Genomic DNA, 25,198 nt, shown 5'->3' with positions numbered 1-25,198 from the left:
TCTTTACTGATTTCCAAACACACTAGACAAGCTCTAACCTCAGAGCCTTTGCACTTGCACTCCCTCCTCTTCCAAGGTTCACTCCCTCACCACTTCAAGTCATTTCAATGTTACCTGTTCATTGAGGGCTTGCTTGACCAACCCATGTAAAGCCATAGCCTCATGACAACCCCTGTCACTGTGGTTTGCTTCATTTCTCTCTCTCCTTCTGACAAAGTCACCTCTTTCATGGTTATTAGCTGTCTTGGATTAGAATGTGGAATATTCAGTCGTATTGTTTACTGATGCCTCTCCATTGCCCTGTGGCATCTGACACAATGTAATCATTCAATATTTATTTTTTTAATAAATGATTGAATTATCCTCCAGCAAGATGTCCTAGCAGCTTATCTGTATTGATAGGCTTTCCTATTCATTTGTTTGGGGAGCAGGAGAATTCTTGAGTTGTGCAGTTCCAACCATAATATACAAGCATTGGATAAGTTTTTTTTTTTTTTAACCTGGAGCATTAGTGACTCCTACACAAATGCTCTCTTTGCTTTTGATTTTTCTTTTCTTTTTATTTGATGAAACAATCATTGCTTTTGCAAAACCACAAAGAACAGAACTATAACTTACATTGTATAATTTTTATAACTGATATATAATTTTCCCTCTTCTGGCATAAAGAGTTTCTCTCTCTCTCTCTCTCTCTCTCTCTCTCTCTCTCTCTCTCTCTCTCTCTCTCTCTCTCTTGCTCACACACACACACACCCACACACACACACTCATACACACTGACAGGCCTGCATACACATGCACACATATATACACATGCACAATACACATACACACACAAACACACACGTGCCCACTGACATGCGCACATATACATACACGCACATACAAGCACCTGTGAACACTAACACACACGTATACACACACGCTCGATGACACACACATGCACTTGTGCATACTGACATACACACATATACACACATGCACGATATGCACATACTTGTGCACACTGACAGGTGCACCCATACATACATGCACAATTACATGCACACACATGCACCTGTAAACACTAACATACACATACGCATGATGACACACATGCGCCTGTGCACACTGACATGCACACATATACACACATGCACAATGACACACAAAGTGTGCACACTGACATGTGCGCCTATACATGCATGCACAATTACATGCACACACATGCACCTATGATCACTAACATACACATGTATACACGCATGCACAATGACACACATACTTGTGCACACATGAACAATGACACACACACACCCCTATGCACACCGACATGTGCACATGGATATACAGCCCATGGAAAACAAACATACTGACTGCCAAAACGTACCGTGATAAAGATGGGCTCGTCAAACAGCTCCGCGGGAGACTCAAACAAGTTGAAGAAAAGCGTCTGGGTTCAGAGCAAAGGGAGACAGATCAGCGCCTGCTGACCTCAGGCAGGGACAGGGTAGAGCCTGCAGGCCTACCCAGATTCGTCCCCTCGGGAAATGTGCACTGGGCATCCCTGTAACCGAAAACTATTTGGACAGAAAGAAGATGTGCGTTGGGCTCGGCTCTGGGGCTGTACTCTGGAATGTTCCACCTTGGCCTTACAGAGACCATCTCAGGGATGGGTAGGTGGCCGGCCCTGGAGGGTGACAGGGATCTGGAGCAGCAGGAGAAGAGCCCAAGGCCGGAGCAAGAGCTGGAGCCCTTTCTCCGGTCCCGCAGATGACCTACTCAGGACCCAGCACACGGGCAAAAGCACATGACAGGACTGCCAGGGGTGTGCTTAGGCTTCCAGTGCAGAAGCCCACCAAGGTTCCAGCCGCACGCCCGCATTTCCCACCTCACTGAAGAGTGGGCTGTTTCCCTTGTGGATTCGCGTCCGCTTGGTCTGCCCAGCAGCGGTAACCTTGACCACAGGCTTGATGTTCACCCCTGGCAGCTGGCGCCCTTCGATCACCTGGACCCTGATCTGAAAGCCAGGAGGGGGCATGAGTAGGAGGAAGGGCTAGACAGGCGACAGGCGGGAAGGAAAGAAACACCCACCACCCACCCCGAGAGTCAGACATCTCAGGGACCAGCTCACCGATGGCTTCTTGGGAAGAGTATTTAAAGGGAATTAGGAAGAGCATCATATGAACAATCCTATAATCGTTCATTACTTGGGCAAGGCTGCCTAAGTAAGCTCCCCGCTTTAAGCTCCAGGGATGCTACCATCCCATTCGTTGCATCCAGTCATTGGCACAAGCCCTACCTGAGAACCCGGTGATACTGACGTGTGTAAGAGGTTTGGCAATTCGCAACTGACAGTTCCCTCCAAGGTCTGACTTACACAGGGAAGAAATCCCATACACAGTCTTTATTCTTTATATTACGAGATGCAATGCCTTCCTACATGCTGAGGAAGTCAGAATCTTCACCATTGAACTTTAAGAAAACGAAAATTTCAAGGACATCTGTGCTCCCAAATATTAGGTAAAATATTTTAAAATGTGAAATTTAAAAACATAAAACCACCTTTAATCCTGCGCTTTGGGAGGTCGAGGTGAGTGGATTGCCTGAGCCCGCAGGTTCGAGACCCGCCTGGGCAACTTGGCGAGACCTCATCTCTACAATAAAATTAAAAAATTAGCCGGACATGGCAGCGTGCACCTGTAGTTCCGGCTACTTGGAAGGCTGAGGCGGAAGGATGGCCAGAGCCCAGCAGGTCGAGGCTGGGGTAGACGGGAACAGCCCACTGCACTCCAGTCTGGGTGATGGAGTGAGACTCCAACTCAAAAATATATATATATATAACCATTTGCACGGAAAAGGAAGATGTTTACTGGTTCTACTCTCCAATCAACTGCTATTTCTTGACCAACTTTCTTTTTTAAAACAATGGCATACTATGGAAGGATATATTATTAATAACAGTGAGAAGGTCAATAAGTGATTTTTATTCTCGTTTTACTGTATTTTCCAAACTTTCTACAATAAACATAGATTACTCTTGTAAAGAGAAAAAAGACAATAAGAACATGTCTTGGGAATTTTGTCTTTGGGCAAACATAGTGGTTATAGCTAGGTCTTTTGATTAAATTACCATGACTTAGAACTGAAATGTATTTTTATGATTTGCTGCACTTAATAAATAGAGATTTGAGTTGGGGGGGTTGTTTGTTCTTTTTTATTTTATTTCAAATCAGAGGTCTCACTGTCACCCAGGTTGGTGTACAGTGGCATGATCATGGTTCACCACAGCCTCAATCTCCTAGGCTCAGATGATCCTTCTGCCACAGCCTCCCAAGTAATGGGGACTACAGATTTGTGCCAACATGCCTGGCTAATTTTCTGATTTTTTTGTAGAGGTGAGGTCTAACCATGTTGCCCAGACTGGTCTTGAACTCCTGCGCTCAAGCAATCCTCTCATCTTGGCCTCCCAAAGTGCTGGGGTACAGGTGTGAGCCACCATGCCTAGCCTAATTTCCTGTTTTTAACTTTAAATGTAGTTCTAAAGAGTTCATTATCACTGGGCTCATGACTGTAATTCTGGCACTTTGGGAGACCGAGGTGGGAGTATTCCTTGAAACCAGGAGTTGGGGATCAACTTGGTCATCATGACAAGACACTGTCTCTACAAAAAATTGTGAAAGGTATCTGGTGAGGTGGCACATGCCTATAGTCTTAGCTACTCTGGAGGTCAAGGCAGAAGGATTGCTTGAGCTTAGGTCTTCGAGGTTAGAGCGAGCTGTGATCACACCACTGCACTCCACCTTGGACAACAAGAGTGAGATCCCATCTCAAAAAAAAAAAAATAGAGTTAAATAACACTCAGTGTGACTACGTCAAAGTGGAAAATTCATTAGAAAAGAAAAAGAATGAGCAAAAAAAATTAAAAAGCAAACAAAATGGGATGGATTTTTGGAATAAATATCAAAGGATTCATATTAATAGTTTTTATCCCATGAAGAGCTTAAACAAATCCAAGTTCCACAAGACCTTCAGAAAAGTCCATGGCTATAAGTAGGGGGATCGATTTAGGGAGAAGCAAGATGCTGGACAGGGCTTCTTGGATATGGGGATCTTGTTAAAATACAGCTTCTGATGGAGCTGCCCTGGGGTGGGGCCTGGAGTCTCTGCCCATCTAACAAGCACTCAGGTGATGCTGCTGCACACAGACCACACCTCAACTAGCAAGGAGCTGTTTGAGAAACCTGCCTAAGGAGAAACCCTGCTTAGCAAAACAGGTAGAGATATGCAGAACTCTGCAGCAATTTAAAAAACAAACAAACAAAATGCAAAACCATGGGGATAGGTAGAGGCTTGAGCCAAGGACCTAAGATGTGAACTTTCTGGCCCAGCCCAGGAAAACCCAGATCCCCTCCTAGAGAGCCCTCAGGGTCTTACACACGTCTTTCCCTGAGACGGGACAGACCAGGCAGCTGCTGATGGGCGAGGAGGAGCCTGGGGGCCAGAGAGATACAAACTCATCACCTGGAAGTCCTGCGGTTTGTCCGACAGCAGCTTTCTGGATGGTGGGGTGCTTCTCTTCCTTTTGCTTCCAGGGTGGTATGGGGGCGGATGAGAAGCTGGCTTCCTGGGAGTGGTGGGAGCCCCCGGGCCTGGAGCACTGCTCTGATCCAGGAACGGCTCAGCCTCGTCTCCAGTGAGCCCCTGGTCATCTGTGTCTTCCTCTCCTCCGGTGTCTGAGAGGAGAAGGCCCTAGTGAGCGAGTAAGGCCTTGGTCCCTCTGGCAAGACCCCCGCCCCCTCCCTCCCGCATCAGCGAGCTGGGATCGGTGAGGTAGAAAGAAGAGGAGCTTCCAACGGCTGAAACGTGAGGGTAGTCCAGTTAGTCAACAGGAAGAAAACAGAATGGCCCTAGCCCTCCCACCACCCATGTCCTGCAGGACGAGCCCCCGGCCACCTCACCCCACTCCAGAGAGCTGACCATGGCGGCTAGTGAGATGGTTAGAGGTGGGAGGATCTGGGGTCGGGATAGCCCCAGTCCGTGTCTCACCCGTGGGGGCTGGCCACTTCTTTCCAGAGCATCTCGTGTCCACGGTGCTGTCACTGAGCAGGGACCAAGTCTCGGCCCGGCTCTGTCCCCCGCCTGTCTCACCAGCAGGGCACGGGCCCAGGAGGGGTGGGAGGGAGCTGGGGTGAGGGATGCCAATCGGCTGCACCCCCAGCCCCAGTCCTGTTTTCCCGGTCCACCCCAGCCGGGCGCAAAGCTCAGAAATAACAGACATGTCTGTGGGGGACCATCCCTTCTCCCCACCTTCTAGGCAGGTCTGAGGCCTCCCATGATTGGCCCAGACGTAGCTCTATCAGGCCCTGGGGCCCTCCAACCTCCTCACTCTCTGCCACCAGGAACTCTCCGTGGTCCCCACAGCCGACTTCAGTCTAGTACAGCTAGGTTACCCCAAGTTACCCCAGTCTAGATGGAGTTCCCATCTCTAAGCTTGGACAGTGCTGAGCCCCAGCACAATGACTCTGCTGTGCCTCCCGGACTGCAGAGCCCTGGACTGGGCCTGGCTCCAGGACAGGCCGAGGGCACACCCCAGACAGGGACCGCTCAGGTCCTTTTACTAAGAAAAAAGCTCTAGAATCCTTCCTAGGGGCGAGCCCCCACTGGCCCATCCGTGGGGCTTCCTCCCCCTCCCAGCAGGCTGGACCTCACAAAGGCCACGTCAGCTCCTGTGCCCAGGCCACCACCAGCCAGCCTGCCACCCCGTCTGGGTTCATGATTGGCAAGCCCAGCAGAGCCAAGTGAAGAGAGCTGAGGCAGGCACAGGCTTAGCTAGTTCAGTCTGTTCGTTTCACGAATGCTCATCTGCAGGCCCAGACAGGGGGAGCGACCAGCCCAAAGTCACACAGCTACTCAGTGCAAAAGGCAAGACTGGAACTCATACTCCTCACTTCAGCTATTTCAAGAAAAAGTGAGTTCTTTTGTCATGTGCCATCACTGAAGGCCTGCTGGATGCCAAGGCAGGGAAGCATTTGGCTCTGGGGAGTTTGTGGGGCCTTGGGGACCACCTGGAACAGACCCCATCCCAGCACACCCATCTCAGAGCCGCATAGCGCAGGGCACCCAGCCCGGGCACAGCCCCCTCGCTGGGTGGCACCCAAGGGAGCATGTCTGCTCCTGCTCCTTCCTTCTGCAGGGCAGAGGACGGCTCTCAGGACTCCCATCCCCATGCCCTCTCTTCTCCAGCCTGGGCAGTCCCCAACCTGGGAGAGGCAACAAAGGCGAGGAAGTCTCACTGCAGCCCCTGGCCCCAGGCTCAGGGGCCACTGCTGACCTTCTAGCCAGAGGCGCAGCCAGGCCAAGGATGGGTTCCTCACCTGCCACCACGTCCAGGTCAGGTAGAGTTGGGGAGGGTTCCATAGGAGGCGGAGGGGGGAACAGGGGTGCAGCTCCAGGGAGCGGCGTGTAGGACACCTGCAGGACCAGCAAAGCCTGGAAGAGACAGGGTGGGGCAGCAGGTTAGGGCATTGGTCTCGGACCCATGCCCTCTGACTGCTTGTCTGTTTCTCGCATCCCTCCATCAAGGAGTCTGGCTCTAGCAAGGGTCAGGTTTGCAAAGCCACCTCCAGGTCCCATTGGCATAGTCAGGTGGCTAAGTGCACAAAATTGGGGGTCAGCTTCCACCACTCAGGAGCTGTGACCTTGGGCAAGATCTGTGATCACCCTGTGCCTCAGTTTCCTCATCTGTCAAATGGGAGTAGTAACAGCAATAGTAATGGGAGGATTAAATTACCTGACAGAGCATGGTAGTAAGCATCTGTCAGTGAATCAGTGGTTCAGCCTCTCCTGCAGGATTTTTCAGCTCTAGGCCCACCTCCAGGAAAACATCCCCTTGGTCACTCTGCTCAGCCCAGGGCCCACCCCTTCTTCTCCAGAGACAACTCAGCTTTGTTTTGCTTTGCTCAGGCCACAGGAGCACTGTGAGGATCTTGGGGTGCTGCTCACCTTTTGGGGCCCCCTTCCCTCCCACCCCCCACCACACCCTCAGCTGTTGCAGCTTTGACCAGCTAGAGAGGAAAGTGACCGGTCACCCCACTCACATGGACAAGAGAAGGCTGTCCACTCCCCCACTGCATCCCTGAGACCTGCATTGTGCGTGAGAAGGCACGCCCTCAGTGGGGTCTTGCAGCTTCCGCAGGGGCCTGGCTGAGCCTGTCCCTGGTATCATAGGGCCAGCAAGCATCCTGGTACAGCCATTTTTAAAACCAGAGTAATAAATACTCTAAGAAAGTTTGGAAAGGACAGAAACCTTAAAGAGGAAAAATAATGCAAAAGAAAACACACTGTCCATAACTCCCTGATGACACATTGTTATATAATACTTTCCGATATTTTTAATCAGTGTATGGCTGTGCTGTGTATAAAATGCTCTTCTTTTTTTGTTTTATTTTGAGTTGGAGTCTCACTCTGTCGCCCAGACTGGAGTGCAGTGGCCGCTCCCGGCCACCACAGCCTCGACCTGCTGGGCTCTGGCGATCCTTCCGCCTCAGCCTTCCAAGTAGTTGGAACTACAGACGTATGCCACCATGCCCGGTTAGTTTTTTTTGTGTGATTTATCGTAGAGACGAGGTTTCACCAAGTTGCTCGGGTTGGTCTCAAATCCTCGGGCTCAGGCAATCAATCCTCTTGCCTCGGCCTCCCAAAGTGCTGGGATTACAGGCTGAGCCACCATACCCGGCCTTTTTAAGTTTATATGTTATTTTTTAATTTTTTTGTAGCAAAAGTTCTCGTTATGTTGCCTAGGGTGGTCTTGAACTCCTGGGCTCAAGCAATCCTCTTGCCTCAGCCTCCCAAAGTGCTGGGATTACAGGCCTAAACTACTGCACCCAGCCTATAAGCATAATGTTTAATGCATAATCTCCCTCATAGTTCACTGGATATTCCCACCGAGTGACAGTAGGGACACCCAGAGACTCCTGGAGCAAACACTGTTCTGGACAGAAGGCACTGAAGGTCCTCATTGTATCCAGCTCTGGGGCTTGAACTCTCCAGACAGGGGCCTAGGGAGAGATAGTCACACTAAGAGAGGCAGATCTGGTGGGAAAGGAGGCTTGGAACACCGGGGAAGGAGGCAAAGCCAGCTCAGCATCCCAGGAGTCCCAGGAGGGGGGCCCTAACAGAGCAGAGAACATTTCAGTCCCCTATTCAAGGCGTGACCATAAAAAGCGCTGCAGGGTCCTGAACCACCACCAGGTGACGCCACTTCAGCAGCCTGCGCCCTGCATCCTCGGATCCTGCAACCCAGAGGCAAAAAGAGCCCTCCCCACCAGGCAGCTGTCACACTGACTCCACACTGAGTCCACACTGACTCCAGGAGATGCCGTTTCAGGAAATCTGGGATGGACCTGGGCATTTAAAGTTTTTAACAGCCGTCCTGAGGTTTTCCTCCACTTCATCAAAAGGCAAGTTGGACTCTTTGGAAACATAAATAATTCCAGGACTAGGGTCAGGGAAGGTACAAGATGAGTCTGGACCATCTTTTCGTGCCAGGAAGCACGAAAATCTCAATGAATGATTTTTTTTTTTTAATGTCAAAAAGACACAGAAGCAAGTTTTCAGAGACACCCACCAGCCAAATCTGGGACAATTTAAACATGAAAATAAATAATGATCGTAACAAACCACTGAGTAAAATATAAATACACAAATCCATATTGAAATTAGTACGTAAATAAATAGGAGAGGAGAAAGCTTTTCCTTACAGTGGAATGCCAAGTGAGTAACACACAAAAACTATTGATTTAGAATTTGCTATTTAGCAACCATCAAAACAGTAATTAGCCAGGCACTGAGGCTCACGCCTGTAATCCTAGCACTTTGGAAGGTGGAGGAGGGCGGATTGCTTGAGCCCAGGAGTTCAAGACCAGCCTGGGCAACATAGCAAACCTCGTCTCTACAAAAAAAAAAAAAAAATCAAAAAATTATCCAGGTGTGGTGGCACACGCCTGTCGTCCCAAACAGCAGTATGCTGAGGTGGAAGGATCACCCAAGCCCAGGAGGTCAAGGTTCCGGTGAGCCCTGATCGTTGTGATCATGCCACTGCACTCTTGCCTGAGTGACAGAGTGAGAGCCCCAAATAAGTAACAACAATAAAAATAATTAATTCAACCAGGAAACAATGGATGTCAAAACTTATTGGTAAAAGTGAGATGAGGAACAGGATATTACAGAGTCTCAAAGTACCTTCCCACAAAATTCTTACTTATGAGAAGGAAGAGCAGATGAATGATCAGTGAGGAAATGCAGCAAATGTTAGCGTAACCAAACGATCAAGGTTAACAGTGCAGTAACAAAACAAATCAAAATCACACCACCTGGTCAGGCACAGTGAGAGCCGCACAGCATCGCTTGTGCCACATTCACACCAAAGAAGCACCAAACAAACCCAAACTGAGAGAAATTCTACAAAATAACTGGCCTGTATTTCCAAAAGCATCAGGCTACCAAGTTGTAAAAGTCCAAGAGAAACTGCGGGATTGTTCCAGATGAAAGGACACAAGAGACAGAACAGTTAGACACAACACATGATCCTCTTTCGCTACAAGGGACACTGTCGATGAAAGTGAAAAACCTTGAACAGGGCCTGTGGATTAGATGAAAAGTGCTGTGTCGATGTTAGTTTCCTCCTGCTGAAAGGCTGTGTCATGGTTATGTGGAGAAAGTCTTCAGTCAGAGAAATACACACTGAAGTTCTGGAAGATGGGCTGGGAGGCGGGCACGTTAGTCTCAAACAGGTTAGGATATTCCTTGTACTATGCTTGTAACTTTTCTCTAAATCTTAAAGTATTTCCAAATAGAAGGTTAAAAATTCTAAGAAATCTGCTTCTGCTATAACCACAGGAATGTCACCCCAGCAGAGACAAATAAAGTCCCTCACCCACCCATGCTGACTCCCGCCCTCCAGGAGTCGCACGACCAGCTGCATCATTCACAGGCCCAGTGCAAAAATGAACATATGGGGTCCCTTATCCAAGCATTACCAAGAGTTTCAAAATGGCCACAGTGGATAATTACACCAAGCGCAGGGTCCTTGGAAGCGTGGGGTCCTAGGAGGCCAGTGCCGTGTGGGGTGTTGTCTTGGCATGGCCTGAGTCGGGCCCCATCTGGTAGATGATGGTAGACAACGAGTGGTTCTGCCTGACATGTCTGGCCTGACCCTTCCGTTCGTCCATTAACTCACTCATTCATTCCCTCCACGTAGATGTAGGTATGAAGCACCTCAAGGCCAAATACCACTCAAGATACTGGAAATACTTCCACGAACAAAAGCAAAGGCCTTGCCTCCATGCAGCTGGTCTCTTGGCAGAGAAGACAGACAATAAATAATACACAGAATAACTATAACTCTGTAAGTTATAGAGTACGTTAGCAAGAAAAGAAAAAGTAAGCCAGAACAAGGAGACTCAAGGGAGCAAGAGGGGCTGCAGGTTGCAGTAAATCCAGTGGCCCAAGTAGACCCCAGGGAGGTGGGGAGAGTTCAGCAAAAGCTGGAAGGGGTCACACCTTGGCTGCCCTTGGGACCCTGACCCTGGGGTCGGATCCCCTTGAAAAGTACCACTTCCTAGCCCGGCTTGGTGGCTCAGCCTGTAATCCCAGCACTTTGGGAGGTCAAGGGGAGTGGATTGCTTGAGCCCGCGGGTTTGAGACCTACCCAGGCAATTTGGCGAGACCTTGTCTCTACAATAAAATAAAAAATAGCTGGGCATGGTGATGCATGTCTATAGTTCCAGCTACTCGAAAGGCTGAGGCGGAAGGATCACCGGAGACCAGCAGGTTGACGCTGGGTGGCCATGAGCGTGCGTGTCACTGCACTCCAGCCTGGAGTGAGACTCCAACTCAAAAAAAAAAGTACCCCTTCCTATTTCTAGGGGGCTCACTCTGCCTATCCACACCACCTGCAGGCTTCTACGGTACCATGTCTGTGCAGAGGTGAGGTTGCTGGAGTGCAGCTGTTCCACACAAATGGCCTGGGGTCAGCACTGTTCCCCATTTCACTTTCACCAGTAAGTTTTGACATGCATCATTTCCTGGTTGAATTAATTAGTTATTATGACTTATTGTCAGCACAGGACTTGGGAGCAGCCCTCTGTGAGAAGCAGGAGTGACAGCACTGGGGTCCGAAGATCACCCCTCCTGGGGTTTCCTGGGCAGCAAATGTTTCTTTTTTCTTTTTTCTATTTTTTCTTTTTTGAGTCGAGGTCTTATTCTGTTGCTCAGGCTGGAGTACAGTGGCACAATCACAATTCACCACAGCCTTGACTTGCTAGCTTTAAGCAATCCTCCCACCTCAGCCTCCTGAGTAGCTGGGACCACAGGTGCACGCCACCACAGCCAGCTAATTTTTTGTAGAGACAAGGTCTCAGGTTGAACTCCTTCCTGGGCTCAAGCAATCCTCCCCGCTCCGTCTCTCAAAGTGCTGTGATTACAGGTATGAGCCAGTGTGCCCCGCCAGTGAGCATCCAGTGTTTCTGCACTGACAGACCAGCGCCAAACTCCTGAAGAACCGGCAACATCCCAGTGGCTCAGGCCCTTGAATGCAACTTCCAGCACAGAGCCAGGCCTGGCTGGGAGCCAGAGGGACATCCCCGCAGCTTCAGAGGATCCAGAGCCCAGGACGAGAACAGATCTCACCACCAGGGACTGGGCTCCAAGGACCACGGCTTCAGAAGCAGCACGGTTAACACTGAAGGGCTTAGCCCCGCTTAGGCTCTCAAGGGAAAGGGGGCATGTCTGTGGGCCCCACCCAGGGTCAGGACCTCCTCCTCTCACCGTGACATCATAACTCAGCCCCTGTCCCCTTCCCCAGACAACTGGAGCTGAGATTTTCTTCCTACGGGGTTTATGTGAGCCCTGTGTTCTCCCAGACCACTTGACCTTGGCCTAGAGCCCCCAGTGGGCCCCTCCTCAAGGTCCTCCACATCAAGGTACTCCACCTGAGAGCCCCGTTCCTCAGGTCCCCAGCCTCGGCAACACGGTGAGTTTATTCTACCACAAGTCGATCACGTGTCCACCAAAGCGCGGCGTCATCTCAGCCACCTGTGTCTGTCATCTTACATCAGCAGAACCCTGAAGGCGCCTGTCTGCACCAGGCCAAGAGGGCTCGGGAAGCCAAAAGGCAAAGGCAGAGAACAGCCTCCTCGGATCCTCCCAGGCCCTGAGCAGCCTACAGATAAGTGGCCAGGCTCTGGGGCCCCTCACCCACCCTGCCACGCCCAGCTCATTGCTTGCCATGTGCTTCCTGGGCCCCCCACCACTGAACTGCTCAAGACCGAGCCCCAGACTGGCCCACTCCACCTCCTCTAACACACGTCCCTTGTGGAGCGACAAGGCCCAGTTTGTGCCTGCCTCTCCCTCAGCCTCCAAGAGCGAGTGGAGGGCGAGATGTGGGCCCGAGCCAAGGCAGGGTTGGTTGGCTGGATCTCCAGCTCCTTGACGGAGGCCCAGGGGCCCACAGAGTCCTGGGCCTGCCCATGAGAGCCCCTGCTCCCAACATGCAACGCCCTCCTGACTCCTCTGCTCCGCACACCCCTGGGCTTCATGTGCTCCTGCCACCCAGGGAGTGTCGCTATCTAATCAGACTCAGATTTTTAGGGCTCAGGTGACCCCAACACTGTTTTCCTCCTGTACCCACACCTTGGTGGGTAAGCTGCTCTTAAAAGACATTTGGGGATGTTACTTCTTCCCCACACTGTGTTCAGCAACCCATCGGCCCAGAGCTTCCTCCAGGACAGGGGTCATGTTTTCCACATCAGCCTAGAAGCTGTCTGAGGGTAGATGTGGCATCTTTCAGGGCACACAGCCCTGTGTGCCGTATCTGAAGGGCCTCTGGTAACAGCACTGAGCACTAGGCAAATGGAACCCGCAGCCCACCGGCAGCATGACACCCCACCTCGCCCAGGCCCTCTTCTCAGTCCTTCCAGGGTTTTCTAGAATCCCACGGACCCTTCACAAGGCTTCTTTAGCCCCTGCAGACAATGGAGCTACAACCAAAGGGGGGTACCTGGCATGCTTTGCCCAATGGGCCCAGCCCAGAAATCAGGTCTGTATGAGAGGCCAGTGAGAATCCATAGCTTCTCATGCTCCTGCCCTTCCAAGCACATGCCAGGTTTTTAGGGCCTCGCACCACAGTGCAGCCAGCCCAGGGCCAAGGCAGAAAACCCAGCGGGTCTTAAAACTTACCTAGGGCCTCACTGTGACTTTGGTGCTATCACAGGGACTAGAATCCGCTCCCAGACCCTCTCCTAGGGGAAAGTCTGCCTTCTAGCAGCAGGCAGGGAGCCTCCGCCCCAGCCGGTACTCTACCGGATATCGAGCCCAGCACGGGCCAGCCCTCTCTCCCATCCACCAGCTCCTGGCCCTCACACATCCTTCTTGGAAACGTGGTTGGTGCAGGATCATCAAGCTCCTCAGACAGCCAGGGGTTCCGGGCCAGGGAAGAGAAGTCAGTAGCCTCCCATCTAGTGAGCACGATGCCTAGACAGTGTGGGAAGTAGGAGCGAGAGAAGGAGGCGAGGCATGCGAGGGGAGGCCACCGGCCTGGCTCTCCCTGAGCAAGGCCCAGGCATAGCAAGCTCGATCCCAGGACTGGAGGGGCTTTTGAACTTGGAGGGGACTCGAGTGCAGGAAACCCCAGTGTCACGGACATGGACGCATTCAGGGCTGGAGTGGAGAGATGCTGACATCTCAGCAAGGAAGTATGAAACGCTGCCTGAAGGCCATAGGACCCTCACACAGCAAAGCAGGCCGCCCCTTCCCTGAGGCACCATGGCAAAGCACCATGCAGGCCAGGCGCGGTGGCTCAGTCTGTCATCCCAGCACTTTGGGAGACTGAGGCGAGAGGATTGCCTGAGCCCGCAGGGTCGAGACCAGCGGGCTCAGGCAACTTGGCGAGAACTTAGCGAGACCTCATCTCTACAATAAATCAACAAAAATTGGCCGGGCGTAGTGGCGTGCATCTGTAGGTCCAGCTACTTGGAAGGCTGAGGGGGAAGGATCACCTGAGCCCAGCAGGTCGAGGCTGCGGTGGCCGTGAGCGTGCCACCACACTCTAGCCTGGGCGACAAAGAGTGAGACTCCAACTCAAAAATAAATAAATAAATAAATAAATAAAAGAAAAGCACTAAGCGGAGCCCCTGACTCCAAGGCCTCTCTCAGCAGCTACTTTGATGCCTGTAATCCCTGTCTCAGGGCTCTGCACCTTTGGGCTTCGGTCTGACCCTCTTTGGGACCCCTGAATGGATGGTGCCCAAAGTCCTTGGAGTCCTCCTTGACTGCAGGGAGTTTTGGGAGACTGGAGAATTCGAAGGGAGGACAAGAGAGGACCCAGAGGGGACCAGAGACAGGCTCAGTGAATACTGCACTGAATCAGAATGTTCTGTCAGTGAGCACTGCCTGGGAAAGGAGTAGATTCTCCTTGGATGTAGCATCTCCCCATCAAGGAAACTTAGCCATCACTGGCCTTGGGAGCAAATTCCAGCAGACTGGGAGGGCAGAAGACTAGGAGTCCAGTGAACCAGGGTCCCATCCAAGTCCCCTCCAGCCTGAGCATCTAGGAGAGGTTCTCCTGCTTGGTGATCCCACTGGGACACCCATTCACTGTGTGGCTTCTCTAGATCTCGGGACCCAGTGCAGTTCCATTCAGAGCTCTGCCCAGAATGGCCACTTCCTGACTCTTCCAGCCAGCCAAGCACCTCAGACACACACACACACATTCCACAGGGCAATGCAGCCCTCTTCGTCTAAGAGAATTCAAGGCCTAGAATCCAGCCTCATGGGGAGGAAGTATTTCCAATCGGTAGCTCCCGGTGCATCCTGGGAGGCGGGGCTGACCCAGAGGTAAGGTCAGGAATTCTACTGACCAGGAAGAAAGAACCCTGCAGAGTATATTTAGCCCACTAAAAATAACAGGGGCAGAGATGAGTGCTGAGAATTGTCTGCCTGGACTAGTGAGCCCTGGGAAGGATGGAGGAGGGGAGAGAAGGACAAAGGGGGGAAAGGAAGGGATCTTGGTGGGGCGGACAGGGGAGGGGGATGTCTGCCTCTCTCCCTCGTGATCTCAGGTATTCCAAACCTGGAGAAGGAGGCTGGGTGGTGAGGAAGAAAGGTTGCCAGGGGGACCAGGGGGCCCATAGCCAAGGCTGACCAGAAACCTGGGGACTGGAGGTGACCAGGCAAGCAGGACAAGACCCAGGAACAGGCCAAGCTGGTATGAGGCAAGGCTGGCTTGAGCCCTGCAGGTGAGGCCAGGGCTTCTTCCCCTTTCCCTCCCACCTGCCCAGCCCAGCGTCCCTCCAGACCTGGGAGCTCTGGCCGTGGAGGGTCAGGCCTGGTTCCTGGGAACTGGACTCAGATATATCTTTGGGTCAGAATGGCAAGGCCCAAAGAGGAAATCACCAGGAAAAACCTCATACCAGATGCCGACCTAATGCAAAGGCCAGTGGGCACTTACTCCCGTGGGCTGCTTCTTGGTGTCCAGCAGGGGGGCATTGAAGCTGGCAGACAGACTGGGAGTGGCGAGGATCTCTCTGAGTGGAACCTTAGCTTCCCCCAGGAACCTGAGAGGAAAGAGAAGTCAAATATAGAAAACTAGGCTGACAGCCCTTGGTTCTTCTCCCACCAGACCCCCTCACCACCAATGTCACTGCCACATAGGCAAAGTCGATCTACCTGGACCACACAGTCACCCAAGGCCCCAAGACGGCTCCCCCTGCACCCTCATCTCCAGTCACAGCCATGTACGTCCCTGGAAGGCCAGGCCCCTGTGGAAATACTAGGGTACTGGGGAGGGATAAGAGACACTATCCCTTCCCCATGGCTCACCTTGACCCCCTTCTGTCCCTCCCCGAGGCCAGGCCACACCCTCCCTGAGATGTAGGGCTGCCTTCCCGTGGGACCATGACAGTCCACAAGGTCAGCATCTCTGGGTGGCACAGGCAATTTCTCCACCCTCACACTTTCATCGCCCCCCACCCCAGCAGCTCACACCACCCATGCCTACACAGGCCATCTATATTGGATTCCCAGAACTCAGCCAGCAGCAATTAGCAATTAAAAAACAAAAACAAAACCTTCCTGTATTTAAGGACAGGGAGAAAAGGACACTAGGGTAGGGGAGACAGACCCCACCTCCCAGGGAGGCCCAGCACAGTCTAAACCACACGCACCTGAGGCTGCATTTCTGACTGTGGGGAGGGGCCTGGCACACGGATGGGCTATCGGGAAAGAATAAGTCACTGTGAAGGGGAAAAGAAGAGGCCTCTGCCCCTGGGATTTAAGGGGGTGGTGAAAGAGATGGCTTCAGCCTTGAAACAGGCGTTACTCCCTTCCTGGGAAGTTTTTCTTTGAAGGTTTCTCTTCTGTAAACATTGCAAGATAAATTGTATCCTTAACCTCTACACCTGTCTAATCAGCAGAATATTGCGATAAGAGCGCTGGAAAATGTCCAGCTCTGACTTTAGCTAACCAAGATGTAAGCTAGGGTACTTAAGAAAGCTGTGAGCGGGGGCTTGGGGCCGTTTTGCTTGGAGCTCTCTTCCTGCAAGCGGTCGCCAGCTGGCAGAGCCTTGACTAATAAACTTCTCCTTTGTTAAAATTAACTCAGTGGGCTGTTATTTAATCGCTCAGACCCCACTTCATATGGGGGCTCGTCTGGGAGAACCGAGCGCTTAAATTGCACCCATTTTATCCGACGGGGCTTGTGGGGCTGCGACCCCACGAACTCTCTGGGTTCCATTGGGCCTGTATCTGGCAGACTCACAATGCCCCTGGAAGCCCTCAGAGAGGTAAGTCAGGCTTCTGATTTCTGTTTTGAGTGCACTCCTGTAGGGACCCTCAGGAAAGCTGGACGCAGCGCAAATTCCGGGGTCCGAAGTCCTAGTCAGACGTCACCGGGATCTCCTGTTTTGCCCTCGGGCAGCCGGTTCTCTCTGTTCGGTCTTTGCTGTCTTGTCTGTGTGTTCAATGTTTGTTGCTATCATGTCTGTTATTGTAATTAATATCACGGGTGGGACAGGAGGTCCGCCTTTATGCCCACATGGGATAATTGCCAACAGCTTCTCCAAGCTCTCTTCAGCACAGGAGAGAGGGAGAGAATCCACCAGGAAGCAAGGAAGTTAATCCTGGGACCTGGCAGCCGGCCAGCAGAACATGCAGGGTTGAAGCACGTCCTTCCCCCTGACAGACCAAACTGGGACCATAACACTAATCACGGTAGGGAGTGTCTCACCTCTTATCGCTGGACTCTGTTGGGGGTTTCCGGGCTGCTGCAAGGCGCCCCACAAATTTATCTAAGATGAGTGAAGTCACTCAAGGGCCACAGAAATCTCCCACCGCTTTTCTGGAGTGTCTCATGAAGGCCTATCGGACATACACCCCAATAGACCCAAAGGCACCAGAAAACCGGAGGGCGTTAGTCATAGCTTATGTCTCCCAGTCGGCCCCTGATATATATATGCGACATGATATAACATACCATGATATATATATGGGACATGTCATCTTTTAAAAACTTAATTGGCGAATGTTTCTTTATGTCATGGTATGTTTCCCTCCTTTCCTTAGCCTGTGTTCTTCTTCACTAATTCTGAAGGAGTTCATTCTAACCCACCTGTAAAGAAACATAGAAATATCTCTTATATGCTACTTAGCCTTTTGCTAGCTCAGTGCAAGTTAATGCTAGCCTTGAAAAATAATAATAATAATAATAATTTTGTAATCTTTCTCTGGCAACTAAGAAACTAAATAAACTGTTATTGTATTCAAATGCTAAGCCAGGTTAGTTGAAAGTAAGTCTGTTTCTAAAGGTTTAGGCCTTGCCTAAAATCTTAATCAACTGCTTGTCCCTGTAAAACTATTGGGAAGTCTCTTAGAGTTGTGTAATGTATGCTGAGTTCCTACTCTATATTGTAATGCTAAATAACACTAAGGTTTGGTTTTTGGCTATGCCTAACTAGCACACCTCTTACAAGGCTGGTAAAGCTTTAAATGCTAAATACTTTGCAGGACTTAATAAGGCATGGGAACTGGCCATTCCCACCTGATTAAGTCACCTTGTAAGCTCGGTACTTCACCTAAGGGACAGGTCAAGTACTAGGCACACTCTGTGGCACATAGAGTGAGACTTAATCACTCTCATTTAATTGTCCACGTCTTACGACTAAGGCTACTGTTTAGTAATTCATGAGGATTTTTGACAATTTTGCCTGTTCATAATTAGGAATAAGTAGGAACAGATCATTTTACATCTACATGGCCTGTTCACTCTAAAAAGGTTTTGTACCAGGCTGTTTTTGTAGACATCATTGGGAAGTCGTGGAGCAAAAAAAAGAGGCTTCAAGAAAAGCTGAGAATACTCAGTCTGGGAGAAGCCTTCAGGGTTCCAGGAATTCCTGGCATTGCTGTTTACGACATTATTTAGTTATTTGTTTGTTTTAGAATTCTCCATTGAGAAATTAATTCTAAGTGTTCAGAGCAAATTCTGGGTTTTCAAGAAACGTGACCAAGGGAGTGTGTAGTGGTCTGTGCCCTCAGACACCCCAATGGGACAGATTTTGAATGATTGGAGCAAATTAAAATTACATGGTATAATAATAATAAGTGCATTATTAAAAAATCACATTTGAACTCCCTACAAGTTAGCAGATAATAAAATTTGGAAAAGAACAAACTTATCTGGCAATTAAATTCACTTTGTAGACCTAAGGAAAAATAAAATGGTCATAAGTTCTGTATGCAGAGGCATCTTAAAAATTTATTTCACTACTTTGCAAACGAGATTATATTCTATAGAATATTAAATGCCAAACTCCAGAAGTTTAACTCAGGACTAGGAATACCAAACTCCCAATTATAGAAAGCCTCTGAAGTTCTTAGAAACTGAAATATTTTTTTTAAAAAAAGGAAAAGAACTCCAAAATGAGCCAGAGGAAAGGTAAACAAATTGGCAGTTGCCACTAAAGGCAAAGCTCCAGCCACCCAAAAGAGGCCTAATAAGGATAAACCTGCTAAGGGGAATGGTATCAGCTGCTATGAATGTGGACAATCTGGGCACCTAAAGCATAATAGTTCTTTTTTTTTTTTTTTTTTTTTTTTTTTTTTTTGAGTTGGAGTCTCACTCTGTCGCCCAGACTGGAGTGCAGTGGCCGCTCCCGGCTACCACAGCCTCGACCTGCTGGGCTCCAGCGATCCTTCCGCCTCAGCCTTCCGAGTAGCCGGAATTACAGGCATGCGCTACCACGCCCAGCTGATTTTTTTGATTTATTGTAGAGATGAGGTCTCGCTGCCCAGGTGGGTCTCGAACCCGCGGGCGCAGGCAATCCACTCACCTCAGCCTCCCAAAGTGCTGGGATTACAGGCTGAGCCACCGAGCCGGCTCAGCATAATTGTTCTTAATGGCCTAAGCCCCCAGGACCTTGTCTAATATCCGGACTAAAAAAAGTCGCTCAGTGATGGCGGCTGTTGACTGAAGGTGGAGGGGCACGTCCCAGCGCAGCACTCTGTATGCCATCCACCCAGAGAATCTTTGGGTCTATATAAATGTGGCTGGGGTCCAAATTAATTTCTTAATTAATACTGAGGTTAAGTTTCTAGCCCTTGTGCTCATACTGAACTTCTTTCTCCTAAAACCTGCTCTCTACTGGGAATTAAAGGCATTCCAAAAACTAAATGTTTCACCTAACAGTAACTAAAAGGTGAATTCAAATTACAACTGTAAAAGGTTATCTATAAATAAATAAAAAGGAAAGCAAAAAGCAAAGAAATATAAGAAAAAAGATATTTTTATTTAAGAGGAAATCTTATATGGTACATTTCTGTCCTATAATAAAGTAAATAGTTATGAGAAATTTTTAAAAGGGGGTAAAAAAAAAAAACAAAAATAAAATGGTATAAGCACGCCAAAAATGGTATAAGGAAAGTTTATGAAAAATATACATACAAAAGAAATTCTATAAGCAATCTATGCATAATAAAGTCTTTCTGGATGCAAGTCTCCAAACATTTTTGAATTTCCCTTCAAATTTTATATAAAATTTACTTAAGTGCCGAGTTCAAATTATAGTCTAAAACAATCTGTCAGGCTACCATTACAGTCCAGAAATACAAAAGTTGGCACTAGTAATAGAGCCACAGAAATTAAGGTTTATCATTTAAGTTATGTTAATAACTTCGGACCTTGTAGCTTTTGTACAAAAAAGTAATCAGCCACTGCCTACAACTGTCAAAATGTGGGCCTGACTTTATTCCTTTTATTGAGCTAGAATCCAGTAATTTCATGCCCACATAATGGTCATACAAAATTCCAGCCAGTGTCTGCAAACAATGCCACTGCTGAAACAAATCTGGACGCTTCAAGTCAGACAAGGAGAGATTTTCGATCTCTGGCTAGGCAGGACTGCGTCCATTATCAGCTCTGAAGAAATTACAGAAGACGGACCTTCACCCCTCAGCACCCCAAATGATTATGGGATCGAAAAATCTCTAAAGAATAAATAATTAAGTCAGGGTAGCTAGCACAGGCTAGACATAAATAAATTTCCTATAGGTAGGTTCTAAAAGGCATTCAAATGTTTCTACTGCAGGCTGAGTGGCAACCTATCCCACCCCTTGGCAAATCCAGGGAAAACTCCATCAGATGTAAAACTAGGACAGTACAATCTTTCAATTTGCGAGTTAGCATAATAATCACTAGAAATCCTTTGGAGATATGAGTAAACTAAACATAGGTATTTGGTATTGCATCACTCAGGATCCAAGTCCCTGAAGTGGAATTTGTTAAACCTTTGAAATTGTTTAATGGTAGGCCTTTTTCCTACACCTCTGAAGGAAAGGGGAGCCACAAACCTAAATGCTCATAAGAAAATGTGTTGTCTATTTGGGACAAATTGTACTCACAGTTTATGAGCTTATTTCCCTAGACACTTCTTGGACCAGAAGAAACTCAAACACCCAAGGGGAGTAAGTGCTGCTAAAAATTGAAGAAAGGAAGAACCCAACCAACAACTGTAAGAAAAGAAGAAAGGGCCCTAAGGGTGGTCCTGTTCTTATACTAGTCTATAGAATTTAAATACCTAACTTCTCTATCATGATGAAACCCCTCTATGAAGTCTCAAAGGGGGGTGAACAAAAGCCCCTGCTATGGGGAACGGCCCAAAACAGGCCTTTGAATAAAGAGAACTGGCTTCTCGCCTTTTGAAATTCCTTATGGGTGGCCACCCCCTCTTGTTAAGGGCATACAGGAAAACTTAAGGAATTAGGAAGTCTTGCCCTAAAATGGCAAATGCAAGCCTCAGGTTCAGTCCTAAATGCCATCCATTGTCAAGTCAGAGAACGATTGCCAAATAGTTAAATTACTGATGCCCATTCTTTTAAGCCAGGTAATATGGTATGGGTAAAAAAAAAAAAAAAAAAAAAAAAGCGAAATGTACAACCTCTAAAGCCCCTCTGGAGGGGGCCATTTACTGTTCTTTTGTTTACCCTGACCACAGTCAAAGTAGCCGAAGATGTTCCTCGGATCCATTATAGCAAAATAGGATTGGGAGTGCACTGCAGATACCCCTTAAGCTGACTGCCCAGAGAGTCAAAATTTCTCAAGCCCTGCTTTAGAAGCCTGAGGATACTTCAAGCCCTGCTTCAGTCACACACTGGAGGCCGGCAGAAGATTAAGGATTCAGCTTAAGAACTCAGAGGACATTACTGATAAGCCATTGTTTTGCTTTGTCAACCTTTATATTTGCTAAACTGTTTGTCATTTTCATTGCTGTAAAACTAACTTTATTTGCTGTAGGATTAACAGAGGTGTTCCCATTGAGCATGTTAGAAAAGGGTTTCACTAGCATTCCCATTCTTTCTTATAATAGGAAATGTTCTTGTGCTTTTATGTATTTCTGCCTAATTTGGGTGTTTATCGCTTCCCTCACACACCCAGCATGTTCGTGTATAGAAACCATCTGGTCAGACGTAAGAGCTTTCCATCATTATTCATCCCAGCCAGAAGTTTGTTCTGGCGGCCAACAAGGCCTGTTTGGTATTGGGCATCTGCTTATGCAACTAAATCTTCTCAATGTACTAAAGGGCTATTTTGAACATACGAAAAGGTTGCATATGCCCAGCTCCCAGCATTATAAAAAGGTACATGTACCATAGGAATAATCCAGCCAGGATTTTTCCTTCTGCCTAATCCAAGGGGGGATGAACTAGGCATCCCCCTTTATGAGAGCCTCAAAACCCGAGGTGCTCAATCCCTCGATCAAGTTCCTAATATAGGAGGGACCCAGGTTTGAAAAGATAACAAATGGACACCCCAGAGAATTATAAATACTTATGGCCCAGTCACATGGGCACAAAATGGGAGTCAGAAAGGCCGCACACCTCTATATATGTGCTAAATCACATTATCAGGTTACAAACTGTCTTGGAAATTATAACTAATCAAACAGCCACGGCTTTTGAGCTTATTGCTCAGCAGCAAGCCCAAATGCGCGCAGCTATTTATCAAAATCGCCTAGCTTTGTACTACCTGCTGGCGGAAGAAGGAGAAGTATGTGGTAAATTTAATAGCTCTAACTGTTGTTTGCAAATAATAATGGTTCTCAAATCCCACTACACACCTTTGTCTGAAGAGTCAATGATTTGACTCTCGACACAACTGAAAGGGGGGAATGTGAAAGGGAAAAGAAGCAGTCTCTGCCCCTGGGATTTAAGGGGGTGGTGAAAGAGATGGCTTCAGCCTTGAAACAGGTGTTACTCCCTTCCGGGGAGGTTTTTCTTTGAAGGTTTCTCCTCTGTAAACATTGCAAGATAAATTGTATCCTTACTCACTACACCTGTCTAATCAGCAGAATATTGCGATAAGACCTCTGGAAAATGTCCAGCTCTAACTTTAGCTAACCAAGATGTAAGCTAGGACTACTTAAGAAAGCTCTGAGCGGGGGCTCGGGGCCGTCTGTCTCGCTTGGAGCTCTCTTCCTGCAAGCGGTTGCCAGCTGACAGAGCCTTAACTAATAAACTTCTCCTTTGTTAAAATTAAGTCGGTGGGCTGTTATTTAATCGCTCGGACCCTACTTCAGTCACCGGCCTGATGGCCAAAGGGAGTCTTAAAAGAGTGCAGTGGTGCCTGCCTATAGTTCTAGCCACTTGGAAGGTTGAGGTGGAAGGATCACCTGAGCCCAGCAGGTCGAGGCTGCCGTGGCCAGGAGCGTGCCACAGCCCTCCAGCCTGGGTGACAGAACGAGACTCCAATTCAAAAAAGGAAGTGCGGTGGGCTGGGCTCAGTGGCTCAGTCTATAATCTCAGTACTTTGGGAAGCCAAGGCAAATGAATTACCTGAGCCCACAGGTTCAAGGCCAGCCTGGGCAACTTGGCAAGACCTCGCTTCTACAATGAATCAAAAAATTAAGCCAGGCATGGTAGCGCACGCCTGTAGTTCCAGCTACTTGGAAGGCTGAGGCCAGAAGGATTGTCAGGTCCAGAAGGTTGATGCTGGGGTGGCTGCGAGCTTGCCACTATACTTCAACCTGGGCGATGGAGACTCCAACTCGGAAAAAAAAAAAAATTAGCCGGACGTGGTGGTGCACGCCTGTAATTTCGGCTTCTTAGAAGGTTAGGTGGATGGACCGCTGGAGCCCAGAAAGTCAACGCTGGCATGGCCATGAGTGTGCCACTGCACTCCAGCCTGGGCGTCAGAGTGAGACTCCAACTTAAAAAAAAAAAAAGGAAGAAAGTTCTGGTACGTGCTATAACACAGATGAGCCTTGGAGACATTATGCTAAGTGAAACAAGCCAGACACAAAAACACAATATTGTATGGTTCCACTTATGTGAGGTTGCTGGAATAGTCAAATGTCTAGAGACTGAAAGTAAAATGGTGATTGCCAGCTGCTGGGGGAAGGAAGGAATGGGGTTTTGGGGGTTTTGTTTTTGTTTTTTTTTTAGTCATGGTCTTGCTCTGTTGCCCAGGTTGGAGTACAGTAGCACGATCAAAGCTCACTGCAGCCTCAAACTCCTGGGCTCAAGCAATTCTCCTAACTCAACCTCCAGAGTAGCTGGTAGTACAGGCACATTCCACCACATCCAGCTAATTTTTTTTGTTTAATAGATGGTCTTATGGACTTCGCAGCAACTTGGATAGATTTAGAGTCTATAATACTCAGTGATCTATTACAGAAACAAAGAACTGAGTGCCACAAGTTCTCACTCATAAGTGGACCCTGAACATTTACCATAATACTATAAGAAAGGGATTGGCAGTAGCAGGATACTGTCAGGGTGAGACTGGGGACACAACATCAGTAAGTGTACCTGATCTCAAACCAGGCAAAGTGGGGACTAAAAGGAGGCCCAAACTTTACCTGTACAATGTCCACTTGTATACCCAATTCTGAGTTGTACCCCACGTCTTTAAAATAAAATATAGGCCGGGCTCGGTGGCTCAGCCTGTAATCCCAACGCTTTGGAAGGCTGAGGCGAGTGAATTGCCTGAGCCTGCGGGTTGAAGACCGGCCTGGGTAACTTGGAGAGACCTCATCTCTACAATATATCAAAAAATTCACGTGGCAGCGTGCGCCCGTAGTTCCAGCTACTTGGAAGGCTGAGGCAGAAGGATCGCTGGAGCCCAGCAGATCGAGGCTGCGGTGGCCAGGAGTGTGCCACTGCACTCCAGTCTGGGCGTCAGAGTGAGACTCTGACTCAAAAAAATTAATAAATAAATAAAATAAAATAAAATATTTAAAAAAATCAAATAGCCTTGCTGTGTCACCCAGGCTGGTCTTATAATCCTAGCCTCAAGCGATCCTCCTGCCTCGGCCTTCCAAAACTCTGGGACCACCGGCATGAGTTACAAGGCCCAACCAGGATTTATTATTTGATAGGTTCAGAATTTCAGTTTTGGAAAATAAAAAGTTCTGGAGATGAATGGTGCTGCTGGTTGCATGACATTGTACTCAATGTCACTGAAAAGTAAGTACACTTAATGTTCAAAATGATTCATTTTATATATATTCTACCACAATAAAAAATGAAAATTAAAACTTAACTACTTATTTAAGCTTCTCAACAATAAAACCCCTCTAAGTTCATCCTTCTTGAAACTAGCACACTCTGTCACCTTGCAGATTCCCTTGCCAGCACATCAATAAACATAATATGTGCTCAAGGTTCATTTTTT

The 25,198-nt window shown here is 48.6% G+C and overlaps 1 protein-coding gene across 7 annotated transcripts in view; it reads right to left on the bottom strand.

Annotated features, from left to right (window-relative positions):
* DYSF (dysferlin) overlaps positions 1-25,198 on the bottom strand; it is a 233,776-nt gene that overhangs the window by 170,011 nt on the left and 38,567 nt on the right. For 4 of the 7 annotated variants that reach the window (XM_008060568.1, XM_008060592.1, XM_008060584.1 and 1 more), the window contains exons 4-8: positions 15,488-15,593; positions 6,357-6,471; positions 4,504-4,715; positions 1,871-1,999; positions 1,370-1,432 (exon numbers count right to left, since the gene is read on the bottom strand). In XM_008060568.1, the coding sequence (XP_008058759.1) occupies positions 1,370-1,432; positions 1,871-1,999; positions 4,504-4,715; positions 6,357-6,471; positions 15,488-15,593 (625 nt within the window). Of the gene's footprint in view, positions 1-1,369; positions 1,433-1,870; positions 2,000-4,503; positions 4,716-5,028; positions 5,122-6,356; positions 6,472-15,487; positions 15,594-25,198 lie in introns of all 7 variants that reach the window. The other 3 variants (XM_008060561.1, XM_008060554.1, XM_008060576.1) reach the window with 1 other exon arrangement.

This window comes from Carlito syrichta, unplaced genomic scaffold, assembly GCF_000164805.1.
Source record: "Carlito syrichta isolate Samal-C Ts95f unplaced genomic scaffold, Tarsius_syrichta-2.0.1 Scaffold92612, whole genome shotgun sequence".
Taxonomy (NCBI): Eukaryota; Metazoa; Chordata; class Mammalia; order Primates; family Tarsiidae; genus Carlito; species Carlito syrichta.
This window is presented reverse-complemented; position numbering and strand designations above follow the sequence as displayed.